At 38.8% G+C, this 25390-nt stretch overlaps 1 protein-coding gene across 2 annotated transcripts in view; it reads right to left on the bottom strand.

The window, feature by feature from the left end:
- The window catches only part of COL3A1 (collagen type III alpha 1 chain), a 49646-nt gene extending 39224 nt beyond the window's left edge, over nucleotides 1-10422 (bottom strand). For both annotated transcript variants that reach the window (XM_032114532.1, XM_032114533.1), the window contains exon 1: nucleotides 10213-10422. In XM_032114532.1, coding sequence (XP_031970423.1) covers nucleotides 10213-10291 — 79 coding nt within the window. In that variant the 5' untranslated portion in view covers nucleotides 10292-10422. The remainder of the gene's footprint in view (nucleotides 1-10212) is intronic.
- Between the last annotated feature and the right edge of the window lie 14968 nt (nucleotides 10423-25390).

Here is a 25390-nt window from a genome sequence, read left to right as displayed (position 1 = left end):
CTGGTGGTAACTGCAGCTCTTCAGTGACTGACAGATCAAATCTTTTACTAAGGGTTACATTTGCTTTAGAGCAGGACACAAAGTGAGAAGACATTTCATCATAATTCAGTGCACTCAATGCCTTTTAGACCATTGCACCATACTTCAGCTACTCTTCAATTATTGGTATAATGCCTATGAGATTTTTGCATCCCCTCTCTTCTTATATTTTTTGGCACATCGCCTTTATTGCCATTTGGTGTCATGCTAAAAATAAGCAACAGGCTGAAAGAACTTCATTTGTGGCTATTTAGTTGTAGTGATGGCATAAACTCTAATACTATTCTGCAGTAATATGATTTTAATATGTTTCTTGTCTTTAGAGTGAATGATACCAAATTCTTGGCATAAAGACTTGTGTCTTAAACTAAGCAAAAATGGACATAAATTCAAGTTCTAATATGATTTCTGATGATCTAATGGATTTATTAGTTTCCTTAAACATGCATTCCACTCATTCCTTGGGCAGTCAATGAAGACTTCTACAGTCAGAATCCAAGTGTCAAGGTAATGTTAGTTTTGAACACTTGACCACTTCCAATTATATTCCATAAATAGCTGGCCTAACATTTTCCTAAGGAAAAGCAATAGTTCAAGTTCAACATTATTAGGATCAATTAAGGGGAAAAATTTACTAAAATATAGCACAAGATTTTGCCAAACTTAAAAAAAAAAAAAAATCACCCTCAAGGTGTGGCTCAAAGACATTCTTCTGCATTCCTGATTTTAGCTAGAACCAGGAAGAGTTTATAACATTGGAAGGTCCATTGAAACATTTTTTGCAGTAGGTCTGTCCTGGGAAGAATAAAGAAAAACTGGAAAAGTCATTGTACACAGGTTTTCCGGACTTTACAACCACTCTGACAGATCCAAAGCATCATGAAAGAGAGATGGAGCTTTTGATCTGATAAGAGAAAGGGAACAAATGGAAACTTATAATTGTTAAAGCTTGGTCTACATAGCACCTAATGCAAAATATTGAACCACAACTAAATTAATGATGCTTTAAGCTTCTGGCGTGATAAAACTTAAATACTGTGGGGGGGAAAATGTATGACTTTTGGTTTGTGTCATATAAATTTGTAATTAAAACAATTTTTGGCAGGTAATTAAAATTTCAAGAGGCACACAATCCTCTATTTCCCTTCAACTCTGTGAGAGGGCTAACAGATTTATGCAATGCTGTTTCTGTGTTTTGCCTTGGAAGAGATCAGCCTGATTCAATGCTTCTCTCCTGAGGCTGAAGCAGATGGGAAATGTTACAATGGCAGTATAGTACATGTGGTAATATCATTTGTATTTTCAGATACCTTGGACAAAGTCAGCCCCAATGTAACGCCACAGCCATAGTGAATTTACATCTGAGATGAGTAAAGCAGCAGGGGGGCAAATTCTACCCTAGCCTAAGTCCCTGCACTATTTTATTGGTTTCCCTGTAATTTCAGAAGTTGGAAGTAAATGAAGGGTTTGGTTCTTGCATTTCATATTCCAGTGAAGGATTAAAGTGCTCTGGCATACTGTCTAAGGAAAAGAATCATATCTTTGGCTGCCAATAAATTAAGGGTATTTGTAATTCAGAAGGTTGTGGTGGGATTCTGAATGCATAGAGCATCATTAACCTAGTTTCATCTGTAAAACAGTTTGTATTCATTCAGTCCTTATTCCAGTTTGTGCTAATTCACCACACATCTATTTTGGACAGTTTGTTGGATATGGATGGCAGTATTTGAAATTCTTCTTAATCTGCCTCATAGAGGATATTAAATGGCTATTTGTACACTGGATACAATGCTCTTATTGTCAACCTCCTAGGGCTACTAAAGTAAGTATTGTGAGGGTTTTCTCAGGGTACCAAAGACAACTTAATTTTGGAGCCACTTTTAAATATCAAGTTCTATGCCTGGCCATTTTTCAAGCACAAAACCTTCCTGACTAATTCTCTCGTGAGGTGAAAAATCACACTTTTGGTGCTATGAAGAGCCTGCAAGCAGAGAGCTGGCTTTTTATTAATATCAGAGGTCAGAAGCCTTGCTACTGAAGTGACTGCCTGAGACCTGGCACACATTTAGCTCTCTCTGCTCTGTGCAGCAACAGCTTCAGCTGGCCCAGGGCGAGAATAAACAGCACCACATAGCCCAGGAGGGTTGGAACATCTGCAGCAGACACAACCCAATCCAGCACAGTTTATCTGCTGCAGCCCTTAAAAGGTATGAGTGGAAGAGCCAGAGCCAGAGAACACCTGATAAATGAAACAGCTCTGTACAATTCACTTTTTTTTTTGATTCTTCACTGAAAGACATTTACAGCAATCTTTCTCTCTTCAGCTGCTCTGAAATAATCGGTTGGACTTGCAAACCTCTCTTCTTTCTTCCCCCCATTCCTCCATATTAATGCTATTCTGTTCATACAAAAAAAGAGGACTCTACAAAGAGGACCACCCTGCCAACAGCTGAGCCACCAACAGCCTTAGAATATTGTGCAAAGAATCTTCAAAATGTCTGAGCAGATTTCAATTACCCTTTTCAAAGATTTGCAATTCCCACTACACAGCCCATTGTTTGCTTTCACTAGGACATTCTTCTCTTAAACAGCTGGCACAGAATGACTGCTGCTCTGTAGGGAAACAAGCAAGCACCATACAGTAGATTTAAAGACAAAACCAGAGAAGATGTAATTTTTTTTTTTTTAAAGAGGCTCTCATGAACATAAAAGTGTTTTCCAAGAAAATTGGAATCCTATTTTTGCTGCTTGTAGCTGAAGGAAAGCATGGGGATGTAGTTTATTCTCCTTTGATGCTCAGCATGGCTATTACAGTGAATATCAAAGGAACAATGAGCAATGCTTCCCATATTTCCCATTAAACTCTGTTCAGATGAGCAATTTTTTCTGTTGGGTCTGTTTGAAAAAAAAGATGCAATTTTGTTCTTGCTTATTTTCCTGAAAGAAAATGGAAAGAAGGAAAAGAGAAGAAGCAGCACAAAGGGAAAGAAGAGAGAAAAAAGGATGTTTGCCACAGACAGCCTTCTAATGCACCGACTGGTCACTGGGCGTGAACTGCAGGGAGTTTCAGTGGGAACTAATTATGTCCAGAAGTTTTCCAAGAACTGCCAGAGCTGAATTGCTGTGGGAAGTAGTTTCCAGACACAGATCATCCTTTCATATCTACTGCTGCAAAACGTGCCTGGGATGTTCCTGTGATTCTGCTGCCCTTTGCAGTGCTGAAGTTGGGAATAAAGCAGTGCCTGAAGCTGCCCTAGCAGCTCACAGAAGAGCTCCACATGGGAGGAAAGGTTTCACCTGGCAGGAGAGCAGAGGTGCCTGTGCCACCCTCCAGGGTGGGATGCACAGTGACCTGAAAGAGAAATCCAGCAGCAGAAAGGGATGTGTCTCCCGTGGCTGTGGATAACTGCATTTTGCTGAAGGGCAAACTCTGCTAAAGTCTTAAATCTACAAGTCACATCCCTCATTTCTTGGCAGTCATTTGGGTGTCCCTTTAGCTGTAGGAGAAGGCCTAGGCTTTCAAAACAAAAAACCACATTCAACCTTGAAATATGTATGTTTTCATTATCCTTCCTGTTCAAAGTCCTGTGCATGCTCTCCCCTCCCCAGCAGACATCTCTTCATGGAGTACTTGTGTGAATCAAAGCAGGACAAAAATGTGCAGACATTGTTAAAGGAGGTACCATTTTCATTCCCATTCTGATAGTTCATGTTTAAATGAAGAGTTTGACGTAAATGGGGGAAAATGGAAGTAGTCTCTGAGCTAATCTGAAAGGAATCTCCTCTGCTAAACTAAACAAAGCCAGAAGTCCCAGAGCTGAAGTTTATCCAAACTAAAGCCAACAAACGGTTGTTGTTGGACGGGGTTATATCATGTTTTCCATTGTCCTGTTGACATGAAACAGGCAAAGGCTTCCACTTTGCAAACTCAGAGACAAGATTGGCTCTGAAGTGAAAATAAATAGATAAAAACAGTGGCTGGAAGCAGGTTAGGTTTTCTCAAAGCAAAATTCAAAGAACCTTTCATATGTAAAAGAAGATGAGAAAAAATATTGACTGCTTGAAAATATAAATGAAAAATATGATTTACTATACCTTTGTGTGAAAGATGTGCTACTCTACAGCCAATGGTGGATCTCATTCCTCCTTGCACCCTTCCAGCATTTAAGATAGGGTTAGCAGATCTCTCTCTCTCTGTTGTACTTACAGAAGAGACTTTCTGATTCCTGTAATTTGTAATTTTTTAATGCCTATGGAGGTTATCTCTTGATTAGCCATAATCAGAAACAATGCAAGGGTTACTGCATTTTTTTTTATACAGTCTCAAAGCCACATGAGAAATATTAATAGCATGGTCACCACATATAAATATGTAAATCTTATTACCCTGAAACAAAGTGTCTGACTTTGTTGAATGGAGAAAAATCAGAATATTCTGTGGGATTTCCTTACAGATTTTTCCAGTGACAAAATGCCTCTTGTCAGGGAAGCCACAGAGAGGACAGAACACAAATTTTCACAAACCCTGTGCATTAAAAGATTCAACGGAAGAAAGAAAATCCCTAGGGAAGTAGGTGTCCGGCAGCAGTAACCAAGGCAGAGCACTGGCTCCCATACCTAGAAGCAGCATGGCTGCAGGAAGCCAACAGCAGCCAGACGCCACACAGCACCTCTGCCACAGGGACACCACCGCTGTGACAAACATGGCCCTACACAGCTGTGCCTCCAGGAGGAATCCACTGCATCCACTGGGCTGGAGATGGGCAGCATGCTGAGGGCCAGGGCCTGCAGCATTCTCTGCACCCGGCCACGCTGCCCTCAACAGCCTGACTTGAAATTACAGAAGTAAAATAACACTTCTTGCAGCTCTCCTGGAGCAGGAATCACATCTGTGCCCAGTTCTCCTTCTGTACAAGGTGTATTATCACGGATACATAGATGGAGGGATAGGCTGGTAAAGTATTGCAGCAGGTAAAATGATGACACTAACATTTTTGTTCCATTTCAGGCTAAAGGTTATTTATCATCTGCCAAAAAATGAAATCAGAATGTCTCAAAATTATAGACAATTGGTGGTAGATGCTGAACTCTAAACCATGTTAAAGTCATGTAATCTGCAATTTACCAAGCTACTACATGGAGAATGAGCTAACAGTAGCAATGTTGAATCAGAACAGATTTTATTATACCTTTTGCAAGTCTTTTTTATTTTTTTTTGGGTGTTGCCAATAATAAACCGAACGGTGTTCCATCATATTGAACTGCAATGCTGTAGGACTCTAATGCAGTTACTTTAAGACCATAAAAACCCCTATTTGTTAACAACATATTTTTGCCATTGCCAACAATTTCCCTTTTCTTAACAGAGATCTTTTGCCCAGTTTCTTAAACAAGCATGACTAAAGGACAGCACAATCTGGAGTATTAATGGTATGACCATTGCACTAATTTCTAATTGTGACTTTTGATGAGTTATTACTTCAAACCAACAAATTAGATGTTACACTGTTACAGCAGCTGTGGCTTGTGCTCTTCTGCAGACTAGGAACCTAACACAGAAACATCCAGAGCGATACAGTGCTCCAGGTGCCCGCTAGCTGAGGAAAGTGCACTTTGTTATTGTTTGCCCCTCCTGGTAGGCTGAACCTTTCAACTCTGAAGAGGTTGCTTTTAACCCCAAGTGCTAAATGCCACTCTGCATCACTTCTGTTACCGACCCTCAGCATGCTGTCCCAATTATGAGGGCAGGTATGGCCCATTTGCTGCAGATTTCTGATTAAAACAAGGAGTGAACAACGTTAGCACATAACTAGAACAACGACTAATGGAACAGTGTCAGTCTGGTTTCTCAGCCAGCCTGTGGGAAAAAAGTGATAGTAATTCCCTCCTTTCTTTTTCTTGAGGACAGCTCTCCCCCAGCTGTTGTGTAAGGCTGGCATCAGCAGAGTTTGCAAGTGACACCTGGCTGCCTATTTCAAACCTCAACACTCTGGCAGAGGGTGGAAGAGGAAATAGGATCTGCTTGTAATCTGCAGCGCTAAGAGGAGAGCAAACATAATGACTCTGACTGAGGCATCAACAGTGAGGTTTGTGCCAGTGTCAACACCCTTCTCCCTCTGCCTCTTTCCCCTGAAATAAAGCAGTGGATGTTTCCAACTCCACCTCCTCCATTAGAAAAATCAATCTGTGTAGATTTGGTGATTTGGTCTAAAGTCAAAAACAAATCTGGAAAATAATGAAAGGGTTATATAACAGTCTCATTTTTCCTAAGGCTAATGTGTTCCAGGGATGTGTGATATAAAATGTGTTTATGAAATTTGTCATATTTCCAAGAACATATATATAATGTTTAGAGGGGGTGGATTCCCCAGGCTTTCATTTAGCATGATTTTTCCAGACCAGAAAGGAATGTTTCAATTTTCCTATGCATAACCTTGTCTGCCATGTGCTTGGTAAAAACTAGTCAGGAAAAGTGGAAGAAGAGGAGTAGATCCCTGATATTTCATTACTTCAGATAGTCCAGGTTACTCACAATGGTTAATTATCCCTTGGCACACAGATGTGCCTCATCTGGTTTTACTGTCAAATCTCCGGAGGGGAACTTTACTTGGTTACCAAAACCTTTGAGGAGAGATAGCTCTGACTGTTGTTAGCATTACCCTTAGACTGGAAATTTATCAACAAAGAACACATGTGTGCAGTGTTCCATACAGCTAAGTGCTAAACATGACAGTCTGGCAGGCTCACAAATAAACTACATCTGTACAGTGCCCATCTATTTCACATGCCATCTAATCCTTGCCAGTTAATTAAGAAAAAAAAAAAGTAAAATGGCCAAATTAGCTGTTTACAAGTTTTCCTAAAATATCTTTTTTTTTCTCGAGGATCAGGAGTGGGTGCTCAACAGGAAAAGTCATTTGCATACTGCCTCCTCAAACCTACATGTAATGGTTATATATAGTTTTAAAACTGCAATTTGCAACTGCAAGTAATATGAAAGGTCAGCATTCAGCCTCAGAAATGAGTTTCCTGACCAAACATCCAAGATAATACTTGCATTACAAGGAAAACACTAAATTACGTTAGAGCAAAAAATTACTTGGAATAATAAAAAAGAGTTTCTGGCATTGCTCTCACACTGCTTTCAGAGCAGTAGAGTTTTCCTAATGACCTCGGTGAAGGTCCTCAAGGACTATGGGTGTACCTATGGGAAGTGTCCCGCTCTGGCTGCCTGAGGTGTCCTTTAAGCATCTCAGATGCAGCTGAGACAGGCCCAAATCCATCTGGCTTCCCTTTGGCACTGATGTGAGGACGCTGTGGATGTGCTTCCTTTGTAGGCAGTGGAAACTGCCAAATACTTCCAGTCTGTGTAGCTAAAATTTGTGCCATCTTCTGGAAGTAGCTGTCATGATTGCCTCTACAAATTCAAGATAAATGGGATGAATGCAGGCTGCAAGGCTTAGCAAATGCTTTCACAAGTTATGCTCACTGGGTGGAGAATGGATTTCTTTCCTAAAGAAGCATTCTAAGATCTTACACTTTTGAGTAGTTTAATATGCAGGATGTGAAGGTGCCTTCAAAAAGGTGGAACAGAATACACATTGCTGGACTTGGAATCATCTGTCCTGTCCAAAGCGCTGGCTTCGTGTCCTGTCAGCCATCAGCAGGCATCTTATCTTGAACATGGACAGGGCTTGAAAGCTGTGGCACACATCAGAAAACCTGGATTGTGTCAAGGTGTTTTCACCTCCAGGCTAAAAACATCCTTGTGGGTTACAAGGACATACTGCTTTTGGTCATGGAAGTCACAGAACATTCCTTGTTGCACAGTATCCGGATGCCAAGCTCTTGAAGAGGTTTAGCCTGAGACTGTACTCAAATCTCCATTCCAAGCTATTACAGCAAGACAAAGAAACACATAGCCCGGGGGTACTTCTGACTACCCTAAACTCAGTGATACTGAGCAGTTTCCTTAATATCTTGCCAAGTCTTGTCTCCTGGCAGGCTTTCCCAAGGAAAATTTTATATTGACTTACATTTGATACTAACCATATAAACATTTTTCTTGACAAGAGAGAGCATTTTAGCATGTCTGGAAATTCACTTTTCAGTTGTGGAAAATTTGTTTTCCCAGTCCATTCCCTGCCCTGCATGTGAATTAGTGATGCTAATAAGAAACTCCTTCAATTATTATTTTCTGTGAAAAAAGCATATTCAAATGTATGGAAAGAAACAGTCTAAAGTGAGGAAAGAATCCAATTTTTTGAGGGATAACTAGTGATTTATCAGTCTTTCTGTGTAATGTCATCCCTGTAAATAGTATGGAAGTTAGCCCAGTAAGGAAATGTTACAACACCATGAAACAGAAATGTGGCAGAGAAATGAGAATACTCATTCACACTTCATTTGTGTATTGTTCTTCTACCCAAAATTTGACATTTATTGAGTCAAATATATGTTGCACCTCAGCAATGTTCAGGGATATGACTGGAGTGAGGGAAGGAGACCTGGCACTCAGGAGGAATTTGTTTATGGGGAGAAATAAACTTGATGTTCCTTCTCTTTATATTGGATGGTCTCTTAGTCCTCTGATGATAGACGTAGGTATATAAAAGTACACTTACTGCATGTTGAATATAAACAATGTATATATTATTTGCTGCTGTAAGCAGAGAAAATTCACAGCATATATTTGCTCGAATTTTATAATAACTGAATTTTATATTTATAATATTTACTGAAGATTATTGGAGGGAGTTTGCATATGGCAAAGCAGAAACAGAAAAGGATCAGTTCACAGTAAATTCTGTTTACTCTCTACAGAACATCTTTGTATGCATAGGGTGGTTTTTTTTATAGACACTTAGGCTTAGCCTGTGTCTGTGCTGGGTGAGGGAGGCTGCTGTTTGGGCATGCTGCTGCTGCAGAGGCTGACTTGCTCATGTACAGGTCCTCCTGAGCTCCAAGTGCTCCACTGCCAACAGGCTGCCCCTGGTGGACTCACACTCACCCCTCAGCAGAGATCCCTGTCCAGGTATGGTGAGACAGATGGGTTTGCCATGAAATGGCTCAAGTAATTGTTTTCATGATATGTGTCATACACAGTAGTGTAGGGTGTGGTGTTAAAGGTATTTGGCTTTCCTTCACAGTTTCTTTGGCTGCTGCTTATCGAGTTAATTCTAAGGTTATTCCTTGCCTCTGTGTAGGAACAAATAAATTGCCAATCTTTCATATTTACAGGAAAGAAAAGTGTTTTATCTTAAGGAAGGTCTGGTTTACAATATCTGGCAAGCAGGAACTGAGCACATCCAAAAAAGGTCAGCTGGACTTTTGGAATGTCATCTGTTTAACTTAAATACTCATACCACACTTATCTTCACTCTAGGTTGAACTATTGTATACAAAGTACTTCTCTCCCCTCTGAATTCCATGTTCACTTGGTATTTGGCGTTCTTGCTCTCTGTAAACATGCACACACATACTCGCATGGACTTCCACATACCATCAACTGCTAATCAGTCTTGTGAGGGGCTGAAACAGTCTGCAGATGCCTGATTCAAACTGTAGCAGCTGAGGGAATTAATTTACCCTCCTGGTCTATGCCAAAGTAAAAATTCTGTAAACTGACATATTTTCATATATCACTCTTAAAAACCCCTTCGACAAAACTGGTTAGAATTTTAAGGCTTTTTTTTCTGCGCACAAATTGTTTAAAGAAACCCCCACTCTGCCGGTGTAAGACAAACAAGTACAAAGGAGAACTTCAAATAAAATAGTTGGAAGCAAAGACTTACTGCTTATGACAAAGAGCTCCCAGGCAGCACGGAGCTAACAGTTAAAATGTTATTCCAAGAGTTAAAAGAAATAGCTTAGAATCTCTCTGGTGTCTGTAGCAGGAAAACAAGTAAGAACAAGAATAAATGCAACCAAGGCAGACAGCACTGTACAGTCCTCTTAACTGTATAGAAAGCAAAGCAAAGAGAAACCTTTGGGACGGTACTGCAAGCCCCTGGAGCTTTCAACTTCACCATTAAATATCTGACTGCTGAATTAGTGAAGGAAAAATGTTCTGGTGAGATCCGTGCACACACATTTCTTACAAGCTACTAAAATTATTGGTAAAAATAAAAATAAAATAAAAACATGAAATCATAAGAAGCTTGAATTACTCACCGACTTGTTGTGCCAAAATAACTGAGGGTTGAAACACGGCAAGAATGAGCAAAGTAACTTTTTGCACAGAGCTCATCATGTCTAAATATTAGACATGAGACTCTCTGTGCAAAAATAAAAATGGGGGGGAAGAAAAAATCTATTCAAAATAGCAACATCGGTTGTTCCCTGCCCTTCCAGCACCGGGCCATGTACAGAACTCAGCCACAAGCATTCCCCAGCTTTGGCCTTAAATAGGAAAAAAATTGGCTTACTTTTCTTTTCCACCCCCTTTACTGAAACATGAGAAGAAGACCCATCCCCTAACAGTAAATGAATGATTAATATTTCTCTTGGCTTTACAGAAGACTAAACAAGATACACAGCACATCTGGAACTTTTGTGTGCGTACAAAATGCACACTGACACTGCATATGAACAGTTAGGGTGCAATCTATGTGACATACATGCATGTGAAAAAAGAGCCCTGTGCCAAAGCCCCCAGGGTGAAGCATTTTTTCATGTTAATTAGGAGTCAATGGGTACAACCCAAAGAGGATTTTTAAATCTTAGTGCTCCCTAACAAAGATAAAAGGTAAGAACTGAAGTAACTGCACAGACTGAAAGAATCCCAGAAGTGAAGGACCAAACCTGGGTATTTGTGCTGATGAGCACTCAGAGTTAACAAAAGGAAGGACTGAAAAATCACAATCCTGTTCCGGTGCTGTTCTAACCATTTCCACCTCACAACACGATTTCATGTTACCTGGGGAGAAAGCAAACATAAAAAAAAAAATTATGAAGAGAACAAGACCGCAAATCACAAGCCTCAATCTCTCAAACAAAATCTTTTCAAATAATTCAGTTTGATGCTGTCATTACAACATTTGAAAGGAATGTAGAAAATTTTTCTTGTCTGTTTGCTCCTCAAACAAGAAGGTAAAGAGGACAAAAAAAAAATAGAAAAGAAATCTTGAGATTACTAATCCCTTTTAAACATAGCTATTTCTTTATTCCACACAAAACTTTACTGAGAATAAGATCAGAACACACAAACTTGTTTTCCAAATCAGATGGTGTGAGCCAGTTTTGTTATGAATGTAGTTTTGCTGGTAATGTAGCCTTAAGCCCAAGTTTGGGAGACCCCAAAGTGAATGTAGAAAGCTGTCACAGTGGGCATCTCTGCTAAAACAAAGATCAAACCAATTACTGCTCTCAGTCGACCAATCTGATCCAGGTCATGTCCTGCAGAAGTGCTCATTCATTTGTTCTCAAGTGTTGCTGAGATTACAGTTACCCAGGGAACCATCCCTCCTATCAATAATTTGTGAGCCCATGAACTGTCATCCAAAAAAGGACCCCACATCTCTGTATGCATCACAAAATAAGAGCAGCCTGAGGTTTAATCTGGTAGGTGTTGGATCTCATTTCAAAACCTGTTTGTCTGACATACATTTCCACTTAAACAGAAACACCCTCTTCTGCTGGGGTCACCTGAGGTGGAGGAGGTTGAAGCAAGTATGAAGAGGTCTTAAATAATTTGATGTCATTTTTAACATATCATGAGTCTCTTCTTAGATGTTCATAAGGTATGAATGGCTTGATACATTCCAAATGAATTACACACCACTTTTTTTCCTGAGTCTTCCAATATTTCATGCTGTCTCTGTTGCATTGGCAGAACTATTTCCTGCAGGTCTGGGTTTTCATATCCGATATCATATCACTTAACAGGTTAGGTTATTTGGTTTATAGCATTCAAATAGCTACAATCAACAAACAGATAACCAGCTCCTGTTGAGCCATTCAGAACATAAGACAACAGGCTTCAAATTTTTATGCATGGGCCTAGAAGGTTTTCTCCTCTTCTGGAGTTATGCTCAGAACATAAGATAGAACAAGAAATAAATCCAAGAACCTGGATTTACTTGCTTGTCTCTCTTCAATAAAAATGTATGAACAGATAAAACTGTTCTCAGCTGTGGAAAGACAATCAAACTGAATTAACTATTTAGCAAAATCACATGCAAGTCAATTTTCTGTAACAATGTCTACATGTTTGTCACAGCAATTGCTTAATTTTCATGAAGCCTAATGATTGTTACTTGGTAAGTGAAGTGTTCACATTTGAGGGAAAAAAAAATTCATGTCTTTGACTTAAAAACACTTTCACATTGAGTTCTGCAAAATATTTAGCCTATTTGACCACAATAAACATTTCCCTAATTTTCTTAAATCTAACCTTTCAAAAAAAGAACACTCTTGGTGACTCCCTTATTTTCACTAATGCTTGCCTCGGGTTTTTACACTACAACACTTTTCTGAGTAAAATTTAAATTCTAACTCTTCTGGATTGCCCACCTTAGATATTATGCTACTCTATAGCTAGATTATGAACCCAAATTTATCCATGACACCTCCAATTTGCCACAGGCACTGGAGTAGCAACGTGTGTGCTTGAATTTGCACAGAAATGAAGCCTGAGGTTTCTGTATAGAAGCACAGACCATATCTCTTGATGATTACATCCCATAAAAACAATAACCGTTCCTTGCGTTCTGCAGTGTATTTGCTGTGGTTCAAGTACAGCAATGCTCAGCTACACTAAAATTCCTCATCAGTGCTACCTTCACATAATAGTGGTCGTAGAATTGATTTTGTAATTCTAGTGTAAAATTCTCTGGCAATTGCCATTTACTGTCACAAGCCAATTCCTTTTGAGTGGCATTCACCATTTTACTTACACGGCCTGAGGAGGCGGTGGCACAGCAACTTTCCTGAACATCCTCTGCACACTTTGTGTTCAAAGTCTTCCTTTTCACATCCTCTGTGCAGAAAAAGCCCCCCTAAAGAACAGATCTTTGACTCTTGCAGGCAATTTTGGATTACTTAGTTAGTAGCTCCTGGCCAATACTCAGCTTCCTAGGGATGCAATGTCTTGGCACCATGACTAGACTGGAAAAGGTACTTATTTAAAAATTGGTGCAATTTTTACGGAGGAACCTGAAACAATTACTTGTAAAAGTTATTGAATGTACCTGTGTTCTACTGTAGATACCATAAAAGATGTGTAAATAGCAACTGTTGACTACCTCTACATCAGATGCTGGAATATTCATGCAATCTGGGAGTCCTTGTGCCTGTTTGAGTCTTGTGGTTAGTGACTTTCTGCCTCAGAAAGACAAATGAGAGACTTGCTCTTACATATTTATCAGGTGACCTCTGGTCCACCACCCCAAAAGGTCAGTCCTGAAGTAAATTATATAAGTGTTGCTTTAAAAGTTCCCAAAGTTCTGGCCTGTAGAATCAGCTGGCAACTATTCCCTGTTTCCAAGAGCTTAATCTGAACTAAGAATCTTCAAATTTTGCCATTGCAGTTACTCCTATACCAGCAACAAGATAGTTATTTTTTTGGTTTTTGTGGATTTTAATGATAGTAAAGAATCTCCAAATTTTAAAAGGACTGTACAGTCTCACAGAAATAAAGCACTGTGAATAGTGAAAATAATGGCAGAAAGCATAGTGGGGTAAAGAACCTACAAGAAAAGCTGAATCTAGAGCCACTAAATAAAAAAAACCCCAAAACACAGCCACGTACTTCTTAACCATTCCTGTTTGGGAGCTAGAAGCAATGAAAACTATGACTGATGCCCTAATGGACGATTACAGGAATGAAGGCAGCCAAGGCAATGAAATGGTTTCAGTCTTCTCCCATCTTGCCATTTTCACTGAAATTTTATCCTAAGACAATGGGAAATCAGGTTTTGAGACCCAGCCTCTTGTTCGCATGTGCTCTTTTTTCAGCTTTGCACATTCTCAAGGTTTCCACAAACAAAAGTTATCTTTTTTTCCAAAGTCCTGTGCAGATTAAATAAAATCCTTCATCTGAGTCATGTTGGGAACTGTGTTACAGCACAGCTGTGAAGTCTCTTAAGGCAGAGCCAACATTATGATTGCATACGGGTGAAGCTGAGACAGCACCCACAGCATTTTCTCTTCACAGCAGGAGGGACAGAAGCCAAACCAGTTTAATGACCTCTGGGTGTACTGAATTCTGGGGAATTTGACATCTATGGCCAGGGCGGGGCTTCTCTGTACTGAACACGCACCTACTCCTGTCGCCAGGGACAGAATCTGTTAATTCAGAACACTGGCTCCACGCCTTTGTGAGGATGCTCCTCCTTTCCACGAGGTGTCAAAATTATTTTGAAAGGAATCCTTTCTTCTTGTCTCCAACCCAGATTTCCACTGTACAACTGAAAATAACCCCAGATCTTCACTTTTTAAAGAAATAGAACAGTCCTATCCACCTAAGGAAGTACTTAAAGAAACAGCTACAGGTCTTTCTGGCAGGAGATTGTCTCATAAAGACTTTTGTGCTCTACAAGTTGTGGTTGTTGAACATCAAAATAATATAAGATGGTAGAAAATATTTAAAAATTAAAAAAACCCCTTGGTTCTGAATTTGTGTCTATGCTTAATTTTATACAATCACAAAATAAATTGTATTTTGATACATCTCTAAGTAACAAAAATGCGTAAAATTCATCAGAAAGACAGTCTGAGAATGAATTATCATAAAAAGCAGGATATGCTTTCATCCTCGGGGCTGGTGTAGACAGTGAAGTTACATCATGCAAATCATTCCCTCTTGTTGGCTCTGCTCAAATCACCGTTGCTCTAGACAGTACACATAGTTCCCAGAAGAGCCCAGGTTTATTGTACTTCAGCTGTTGGTTCCTATGGGACCTCAGCATCAAAAGTTTCCAGGCTTTAGGCTTCAGCAATAGCAATCCAGTAGATTTTAGGAGCACTTTTTTTTTTTTGGGGTCATCTCTTTTAAACAAAAAAAAAAGAATAATAACACTAAGATATGGTCAATATCTTTTAAAAATCATTGTTTCACATTTTTCTGTTTGCTGATTTATTGTTTTTCTAATGAGGGAATAAATATTCTTGTTTAAGTTTACTAAAGAATAACAAAAGGCCATCCATACTCATGACTCATCCATTAGAAAAAAGAGAAAACAGAAGAACACAGGATTAAAAGTTTTAACTCTTAATCTGTTCGATATTAACAGGCTGGGAAGCAAAAGAAATTACCAAGGCAAAAAATATTGAAATTTTGAAAAAAACCCAACCGATTCTAAATGAAGGCCACCAGAGATGTGCAAGAAGGTCAGAGAACACTGAAGTACAAGAGCCTTCCATTAACAATGAAATCTCAGTTTGGAAGGGAAAGAAAAAAAAAAAAAGCAGTCTTCAGGAATAGAGTCAGCCCAGTTTTGATGGTATGAGGCAGGTATGACGTTCTCTTCTGGACTGTAAGAGCTCCACATGTCCCAAAAAGACCACAGATTTCCTGGAAAGGAGAAACAGCATTCAGCTGCTTTTCTGGAAAGAGGGGAAGTGTACCACGCTGGGGCCAGCCCTGATGCTGCTCACACTGGTGGGGGGACAGCCTGGAGGGCTGTCCACAAGGATTCTCTCGGCATCGATGTTATGGGATTTTTTCTGATCTGTGACCTCGTCACACTCTTTTCTCTGCTGTTAACTCCAGTATCCTGTCATAGGATCCTGTCATTATGCCTCTGCTACTGGAAAGTGGTGCCACTTATGAATTATGTCATGCATGGAAAAACTTGGGACCCTAATTTAGATACATGGGTTGATCTGTTCTGCTTTTCAAAGGCAGCTTTAAAAGAATCTTTCCTTTCAAGATGAATCCTGTCCTAAGAACATTACATCATCACCTGGTATTCAAGAGTCTTGAAGTTCATACCAACAACATCAAATATAATGGCATATAAAGAAGATATTAAAAAATATAAATAGGTATGCAGCCATGCTACTGATCTGAACTGATTTTATGGATAAGGTCTCTATGGGCTTGCAGGTTTTGTTTTAATATTACAGAACAGAAAACCTTCAAACAGGTCAGCTGTATGTCAGTAAGAACTGTCTGGGCTATGATAGGAAAGTGTGGGAAAGTTTTCTTAGATACACTGAGTAAAAAGACACCACAACCCCACACCCATCACCCACACCCCCACTCCTCCAAAGTAGTAACAACCAAGCTGTGGTAGGCTCTGGTGACCAAGTTAAATAGTTAGGAAGAATCATCTGGAAAACCAAATGAAAATACCACACATTCATTCATTTTCATCCCTGCAGACTCTGTGGCATGAAGAGTGGTAATAATATAACTATTTTAAAATTATTACTTGAAACCCTTATGCAAATTGGATTCAAACTATTCTGTGAATCAGAAAATTGTTGTGCCTCATTCAAGATCCACTTGCTCTTTGTTTCCTAAAGACAAGGGATGCTTTCTATCTACTATCCTACCAACTCTGTTTCATGGAAAATAGGAATAAATGTAATAGGAGAAATCTGCTTTTTAATTGGAACAATATAACTTTTTTCCAATAAAACAGCTTTGAGGTGTGAAATCTTCTTACTCCTGAATACAAGAATGTGTTCTTCTCAGCACTTCATTTTCTACACACATGGAAAATACAGAACAGTGCCTCCTCCAATTATCTAAATCCTTATTTGAATGGTATTAAACAACCTTTTTTTCAAATGGCAGAACAGTGAATAGGCTGGTATGATTAGACTGAAAAACAACACTCTTAGGCCAGCATTGTGACTACAGAAGAATACCATAGTCATGATTTTGAGAGCAAAGAATTGAGAGTATGCCTTAAAGGAAGACACATGTTATTCCACCTTCCCAGCCCAGGTAAACTCCCTGTCCCTCAAAGGGATATTCCACCAAACTCTTGCTAGAGATCAGTCAAGCTGCACGACCCACATCACTGAAGAAATCTTGCATGCAGAAAATTAAAAGAAGGAGCAGTTGAAAGAATCTCTTGGTGAATGCCACTATGCCTGATTGGTATTTATTCCAAGATTAGAGATCTGCTGTGGGTAACTCTTTCCTGATGTTTACAGCAGTGGCAGCATTCAGCCAGTTCAGTTGGCATTATAGGAGAGAAGCAGAGTCTTGATAGCAAAGAGATCCTCTGGTGGGAAGAGAGAACTATACAAATACCCCCTCTCCAGGGCAATCTGTATCCCACTAGCATGGAAAGAGTACCAGTCCCCTGCCACCCACTCTGCATCTCCCCAGTGGCTTCTGCTTGCTCCTGAGGCCAGAACACACAGCTCTCAAGAGGGCATGAAGCAAGCAGACACGTACACAGGACTGAAAGTCTGACCTACTGTGAAGCTTCAGGTTCTTTGCACTACAGAGAATTAAGGCTTGTTTCCATTCCCAGAACTTCTGGTGCTGGTTTTGATTTAGAAATTGCACTTCCTAATTTCTAGAGTCCAGGAGGTCAGGGTTGTTATTGTACTATGTTTCCCATAAGCTGCCTTTCTGTGCCTCTTTATGTTTGGCCATTTTGAACTAAACCACTGCATACCACGAATTTTCCAGCTCCCAAGGTATCACCCATGACCATTTTAACTACTCAGAAAGTAAAGGAAAGATTTTCCTTTGGAAGAGCAATGAAATTTCAAAATAACTAATTACTTCACGCATTTACCATCTATAGAGCTCTGAGAACTTTATCAAGTGCCATCCTTATGTTAATCAAATGGGAAACTACAACATAAAGACGGGAGAATATTTTCTAAAAATACAAAATAAATATATGAGCAGAATAATGGTCCCATTCCAGTGCCATATTTAGTGAATTACAGTTTATGGAGACTTTCAGGTATGTCAGACTTGATCCTCAGCAGCCAGATGACACTCACCATTATTCCTCAGAAATATAACTGGCATTCCCATCAAAGTCTTGGTACATTTGGAAATAGAATGATGCCACCAGGGAATGAAACAGTAAAACATTCTGGAGTACAACACTGCGAATTGGTTAGTCCTCTGCGAGTTTTCAGATAGTGCAGATCCCCAGATTCAGATCTTCTATACTTTTGGCTGAACTTCTGAAGGGAAAAAAAAAGGCATTTCTTAAATACAGGCACAGCCTAGAACAAATTTCTGAGGATGTATTTAATTAATATTCTTATAATGGTTAACATTTCTAAAATTTTGCATATGCACAAGCTACAGAGAGCTGCATTGCTGTTGAGATTCATGTTCCAAGCTAAATTGGGCACTGCAGTGCAAAATATATCAACGAACTTAATCAATTTTACTAACTGATACAAAAAATTTCAATACAAAAAATAAAAGACTTTCTGCTCCATGCTTGTTCTTCTCAGTAATTGCTATTCCTTCCATTTTTGTGATTTGAGGTGATTGTTGTAGGGAAACAACAAAAAAGACAGAACTTGCAGGATGCTTTCCATCAGTGTCTGTTCTAGTGCTTTATAGCCTGGGGTGACCTCAGGATAAGGTCTCGCAGTAGCCTTCTGCAGGTGCGTGCATGCACGTTTGCCTGGGTGTGATACAAACCAGGAGCCCTGTAGGTTGTTAAGTATGAAAAACATACTGACAGGAGTATTTACTTGGTTCTACATTGCAAAAGAGAATAAAAGATCCTTTCCTTTTGAACAGCCCTGCAGTTCTCTGTTATGCACCCTTTGCACGCAGAGCCAAGCGGTGCCCGGCTCTGGGCGCTGCTGTGTCAGTGCAGGAACTCACAGAAGCACCTTGAAACCTTAGTGGGAAAAGAAGCAGCAAATTTGCCACATGTTGCAACAGGTTGTCACAGGATATAGTCTCTAATATTTTATAGTCACCTCCTGTTGTAAAGTGGTGAACAGCCTGTGTGTGGTGTGCCACCAGTGCATGCCACTGTTAAAATTAAGGACAAGGGAAGATCATGGAAAGGTTTATGAACTTCTACTGGGATAGATCCTCACTATCCTAAAAATCAGAGCTGCTTTCCATGTGAGCAGTTGCTGATGAAGCAGATAGCCCCTCCTGCCACACCTGGCTGCCACAGGCACCATGCTCTTCAACAGAACCAAGGGCAAGGGCACACGTCCTCAGAAAACATCAAGGGAATGAAGGCCGGACATTATATTTGGTAAGAATTTGTAACACTTCTGCTGTATGGACTAAAAACTGATACTGTGTGCTGTTATCACCAAAAAAGTTTTGAGCGTCAGGACCTCCATTTAAAATAAAATCTCACAAATTATGCCTTAGGAAAGCCTGAGTTTTGCTACCCTTCAGAGCAGATGATACTATGATACAAAGAAAACACTTGTACAAGGTATGTGTGTGTGTGTGTGTGTTCAGGGCAAATTTATGACACCATCATTTAGTGCATTTGCAAATTCTACCTTAAAGAAGATTTCTAATAAAGATGAACATACATGCAAAATTTCAACAATGGATTTTGGTCATTATTTTTTCGTTAACATGAGAATAAAATGTCATGTAGGTGAAAAAACAACATATATTTAAATCAAACATTTCCTATATGCAAATATGTGAGGAGGAGGAGAATGGGGTCTTTTCTATTACTTTTTTTAAAAACCTTTTCAAAGATGCAATGAGGGGTCTTTTCAGAGCTCATCTTTAAACCGTAATCGAAACACTGCTTTCAAACAAATGACCATTAGGTCAAAGGACTCAAACAAATCACTCATCTCATCAGTGTCTTTGAAAAGCTACAAAGCTGTCAGCAGCATTACTTAAATATTCATATGATGCTTTTAATGTGATATTCGTGAAAGTACACAAGTAGGGTGGACTGCAATTTCTGCTAAGCAAAGGGTAAAAAATAATTCAATCCATAAGAATTCAAAGAATTTGACCTTGAATAACTTATAATGTTATCAATCTAACAATGTGCACTACTTTTTCTTTGGACCCAGTGCTTTGCTATTTTGGAATACAATGAGCAAGGAATCTTTAATCTATTCATGCAGGGCTAATAACCCCTCCAAAGAGAAAAATGCTATTAATCCTTCCCAGAAGTTTCTGCATCTGGCTCTTTCTGGAACTGATATTGAAGTACGACATTCTGATACGTTTCAAGCTGAAAGGAAACTTTGAAGATTCTGTTTAAAGTAATTCAGAATTCCAAAACATGTAGATGCTCATTATGCAAGTGTTAACATAGGTAGGAAACATATTTGTAGACAAACCAAGGTCTTTTTAATGAACTGAGTAGTGGAAAGAAAGCATAAAAAACCAAGAATTTTTCTCTATTTTCTGTTTCTGTGAAAGTGTCAGGCAAAAATGGCACATGAAAGAAACACTTGCACTGTAGAGTTATTTCTACCACTGCAACAATGGGTGTGGGAAGAAATGTTGGTTGATTAACACATAAGTCAGACACTTGGATATGTTAAACACCATATAAACATCACAACTTTATCATGCCAATACAAAGACACTTCCCACACTCCTTATCATTGAAGCACTTTTGATTTCCCTAGAGTTACACTAACCATATCTAGGCTGGCTTGATCTCCTTGGGAATCCAGGCTCAAAGGCATCTGAACTGTGCCTTGAGGAGCAAAAAAAAAAAAAAAAAAATTTTTTTTAAAAATTACTATCAATTTGTCTGGAGAGGGCATCTACTAGGAGGTAGAAATAGGACCCCAATACATATTTTCTTATTTCCAAGAGGAGGAACCTGTGGAAACCTGCAGAACTCAAGGCTCCTGGATGGTGTATATACCTGCCATTTTCACTTGTTCCATTTTCTTTAGAGCTTCTGATCTAGTTTTCATTCCAATTACACATCATTTGGTTAACTAAGAGCACTGGCAACATCTGGAGTCAAGTTGGACAAAAGGAAAAACCCCAACAACGAGATTGGAGAGAAGCTATTCAGACCTGTGGCAGCCGAAGAGCCTGCTCTCCAAAGTCCTCACCCCTGTCCCCAGAGAGCTATAAAGCAGCCCCCCAGCCAGCCAGCAAGACACGAGCAGGACACTCTGCTTCCACAAGACACTACTTGGCTGACCCTGCAAGCTCTCAGCTATCTTCAGGGAATCAAGAGCTAGAAGCTGCTTGCTCTTTTAACATTTCAGAGTTTCACAGTCATCACACTAATGATTTTTTTTAAACTACTTAGCACAATAAAAATTCAAGGACAGCTAAATCGGTGCTTTTTTTGTATGCTGCTCTTTCACTGCAAGTACATTTGTAGCATGAACAGAAAAGTTTTCCCCAAAGAGTTTACAGTATTTCTTGTGTTTTGCTTTGACAATTACGTCAAATTCAAATTAACTACTCAAGTTTCATGGTTTTAGCACTAATTTCAGAAGTAAGAAATGTTTGTTTTTACAGACCCCTCAATTTTTAAGCTAGATGTACTTACTGTAAAATGGTCTTCACATGTGAGATTGTAAAATAAGTGTTGTAAATTGTTCCTTTGCAAATTAATACAAATATTTTGAATATTTTCACTAGTGATCTTTATCTTTAGCCAGCTCTATTTTCCATGAAAGCATGTTTTTCTGTTGTGGGTTACCATCTAAGCTCAGTTGAGTTAACTGGGCGGTTCTGCCTTTTTGCTCTGCCTTCAAACAGGACTAATGTCAAACCACCAAAACAATCACCTGTTTCAACAGGTAACTGTAAAAACTTACAGTGTCATCTGTTCAAGGAGGGAACTATCAAGGTGTGTAGGATAGGCATTGCTGGAGTGACCAGAAAAAGGGATGCTGGGATTCTGAGAGACTTGGTTTTTGGTAGGAATCAGACCAAGCAGTTTTGCAGGCAAGAGGTTGACATTTGAGCAATGGACTCGGTGAATGGAGAAAACTGGAAAATCAGATCACACGAGGACAGAGCAGAAATTCAGAAAGGTTGACGCCTCAGCCCTGCCAGCCCTCCTGGAGCTTTCTGCTCCATCAGTGCCTCTGTGGGAGTGTGCTGGAGGAGCTCTTCTCCTGTCTGCTGCCTCCAAACTCATGAGGCAAAGCCAGCAATAACAGAACAGCATATTTTCTTTACACATGACAACCTCCACCCATTGAACTGGAGTCAAGACATTTGGCAAGTTAATAAATAAAATTTATTCTGTCTGAAATATGTCAATATAAGGACTGATCCTTCTGCGCTCCAGAATGCACTCTGGAATGAGATAACCCTACAACAAAAACACTTCATTCACTTCACCTTTACCCTTTGCCACTTGGTGCATACAGAAGCTTTGGGATTAACAAATTTTGAGCTTTAAAAAATTATCTTAATAAAAGGACCTTGCAAATCATGAGTAGTTTTTAATTACACTGATTTTTAGAATGATAAAATGACATATTTGAGTTTCGGACAAATAACTTATTTTCTTAATTCACAGGACAGTAACAGTTATACTTTCCTGTAGGTCATGCGAGACTATTTATATAACTTTAAGGTTTTAGCACGTTCTCTTGGACCAGATTTTTTTTCTTTTAAACTTCAATCTGCATCTACCTGAACTTATAATTCCTTATCTGAAAACATAAAATCTCACTCTGTTTATCCTAATGACAAAAACCATCCTTTTTTTAAAAGTGCAACTTCTTTAAGGTGTAACTCTCCTTTCTGCCGTTAAAAGTATTTTTCTACTTAATACTCTTGAAATAAATATGGTTTTATATAATATATTTTATTATAAACTGTCCTTGCTTTCCCAAGATTTGGCCCGTTTCATGAGATGACTGCCTTGGAAAGCATATTTGGGTGTCCATATTTTCACAGTTGCTAGTTATCCTTTTCCCAATCTCAGTGTATTTTGGGAAGGACAAGGCCTGGACAGAGTCACAGCTATCCAGCTGAGAATTCGAAAAGCAAAAGAAACACCCACAAAATGAGCAGTCACTTCGTGTAGACATTGCTGCAGCAGAAGCAGAGAGGTGTCGATTTGTCTGCCAACCTTCACCAATCCAGACTTGTAAGCAAATTTCTGGCATGTCTGCCATACAATCTTCTGGAAGGACACATTTTTATTTAAAAGCTGCTTTGATGGCTTTTTTAAAATTTATGGCCAATAAATTGACTAATATATTGCCCAGAGATTTCTTTTCTAGGGTGCATTTTTTTTCAACATTTATTCCTAAATCAATCAAGGGCAGAAATAATGTGTGTAAACTCAGGGATTATTCTAACTCACCTCAATAAAGTGGTATTTTTGGTGCTGTAGGCATAGACATATGCAGTGGCATGGGAAAACCTTTATGTTTCTTTGAAAACCTGGAATTAATAAGTTAATTGATTAATCACTGAGCACCTTACTAAAATCAGGGTGAAAGCAGATTAGGAATTTGCATCAGGTTGAAATATTTTTGACTCCTCAGCTTTGAAAATCCTTTGATGATCAGAACACACAAAACTAAACACTAATTATGTTGGGGAGTGTTTGCAAAAGATATTACACATTTCTCTGTAATGTTTGGATTGCAGTCCCTTTGTCCTGGCCATATCTGCCTTTTCCATTTTGGACTGAGTTTTACACCTCTGCCCTGTTCATTGTCCTGCACTTTTACTTCCATCTTCATCCTATTTTGTATTTTTTATTCAGGTAACTCAAGGAGAAATGTAACTGATTAAAAAAAAAAAATTATTATTGCACCATTTCCTGCAGCCCTTTCAATAAAAATATCCCTGGTATTTTCTAATTAGAAAATATCAGACATTGCTGGCTGAACTTTCTGAGTGAACTAAAAAATGAAGGTGACTAGATCCACAGACTGTATATGCAGAATTAACTTCTGCCTATGCTGGCATATATGAAATTAATCTTTTATTTTCTATGCTTAAAAAATTATTTTTTTCCTAAAACACCCATAGTATTACCTGGACATAAAGTTAGTCATAACTTCTCAATTTTTGGTTTCACACTTCATCACTTTGGTCTTCACTAATACTACAATCCTCAACTGGCCAAGCATCCCTTTTCTTACAAAACATTTCACTGTCTTCCTCTACAGTGTTTTTTCTCAAATGCTCTTTTAGTACCTTCACCTAGCTCATTAAAATCCTCTTTACAGGCTTTTTTGTCCCCTAGATTCTGTAAAATAAGGCAAAGGAGCAATGTTGAGACACAACTTTTTCTGCATGTCTACAGAAGTTCCTGCTAACACTCTCTTTGGTGGAAGTCTTAATGTCAGAGAAACATGAAAATTTTACAAAAATCATAAAAAAGCTCTCACAAAAGTTAAGACACTGGTGTTAAGGCATTTTTATTCTTTTTTTCTGGGAAAAATGAAAAATATTTTCTTCCCGACCTCTATACTAAATAATACATGTTTTGTAATTGTACACAGCATCTCCTTTACTTTCCAAATTCCCATCTGCTGAAAGTCTGATCAAAGTCTGTATGGTCAGGAAAACTGTAGACTTCACCAAAGAAAACAATGTAAAGTTTATAATGTCCCATGAAAATTGATACATATGGAAAGTTTGCATTAAATTAGGTTGGAAAGACTTATGTAGAGAAAAATTTGAATCTTTAATATTCTGTTTATCTGATACTGAGGCTTCAGTGTTTACTTTCCATCAGTCTGTGTTTACAGTGGGTTTGTGGACATTAGATTAGATAGCAATGAGATGTGTAAAAGCCTGGGAAAAAATGAAGAGTTGACTTCTTAGTTCCAGAAAACATATAAACTGGCAGTAACTTTGATATCATAATGACCAATAAATACATGCTATAAAGTAAGCTTCATGTGTTTCAGCTTCAGAGTGAATCACTTTGGGGTTTTTTGTGGTTGGGTTTGGGTTTTTTTAGTTATAGGGTATTCTTTTTAAGGCAATCATATCCAGAAGAGCTCTTGGCACTTTCCCAGGAGCCAAAAAAAACCCATGGGCTAGAATTTGCAATTTGATGTTCTAGATTTATGTCCTTTCCCAAATAAAGAATTAAGACAGTTTAATCATTATAACAAATATATTAGCAGAACAAAGTTCAAAATGACTTCCTTGATTCAGTGGAATGATTGGAACTAAGTCTCCTGATTTCTGGGTAAGTATCTTTCAAGGTAAACAAGGTATTTTGAAATAAATACCACTTGGTTCCTGTTGTCAAATCCATTTCACTTGCTCTCATGAAGACCCAACAATCAAGGCAAGCTGGAACTTAATGTTAGGAGAGGTTATAAGCAAAAAGTTTGCGGAAATGCTGTGTTTATGTATGTTGTAAACAATTACTTCCTTGAACAAGGTATAATTCAGCATAAATATCTTAAGACATTTAATGTGTTTTCTGACCATGTGTAGAAACTATGTTCACTTCAGTAACTGTACTTTATACAATTTCTCATTTATGCTTGTTTT

This window comes from Corvus moneduloides, chromosome 7, assembly GCF_009650955.1.
Source record: "Corvus moneduloides isolate bCorMon1 chromosome 7, bCorMon1.pri, whole genome shotgun sequence".
NCBI lineage: Eukaryota > Metazoa > Chordata > Aves > Passeriformes > Corvidae > Corvus > Corvus moneduloides.
This window is presented reverse-complemented; position numbering and strand designations above follow the sequence as displayed.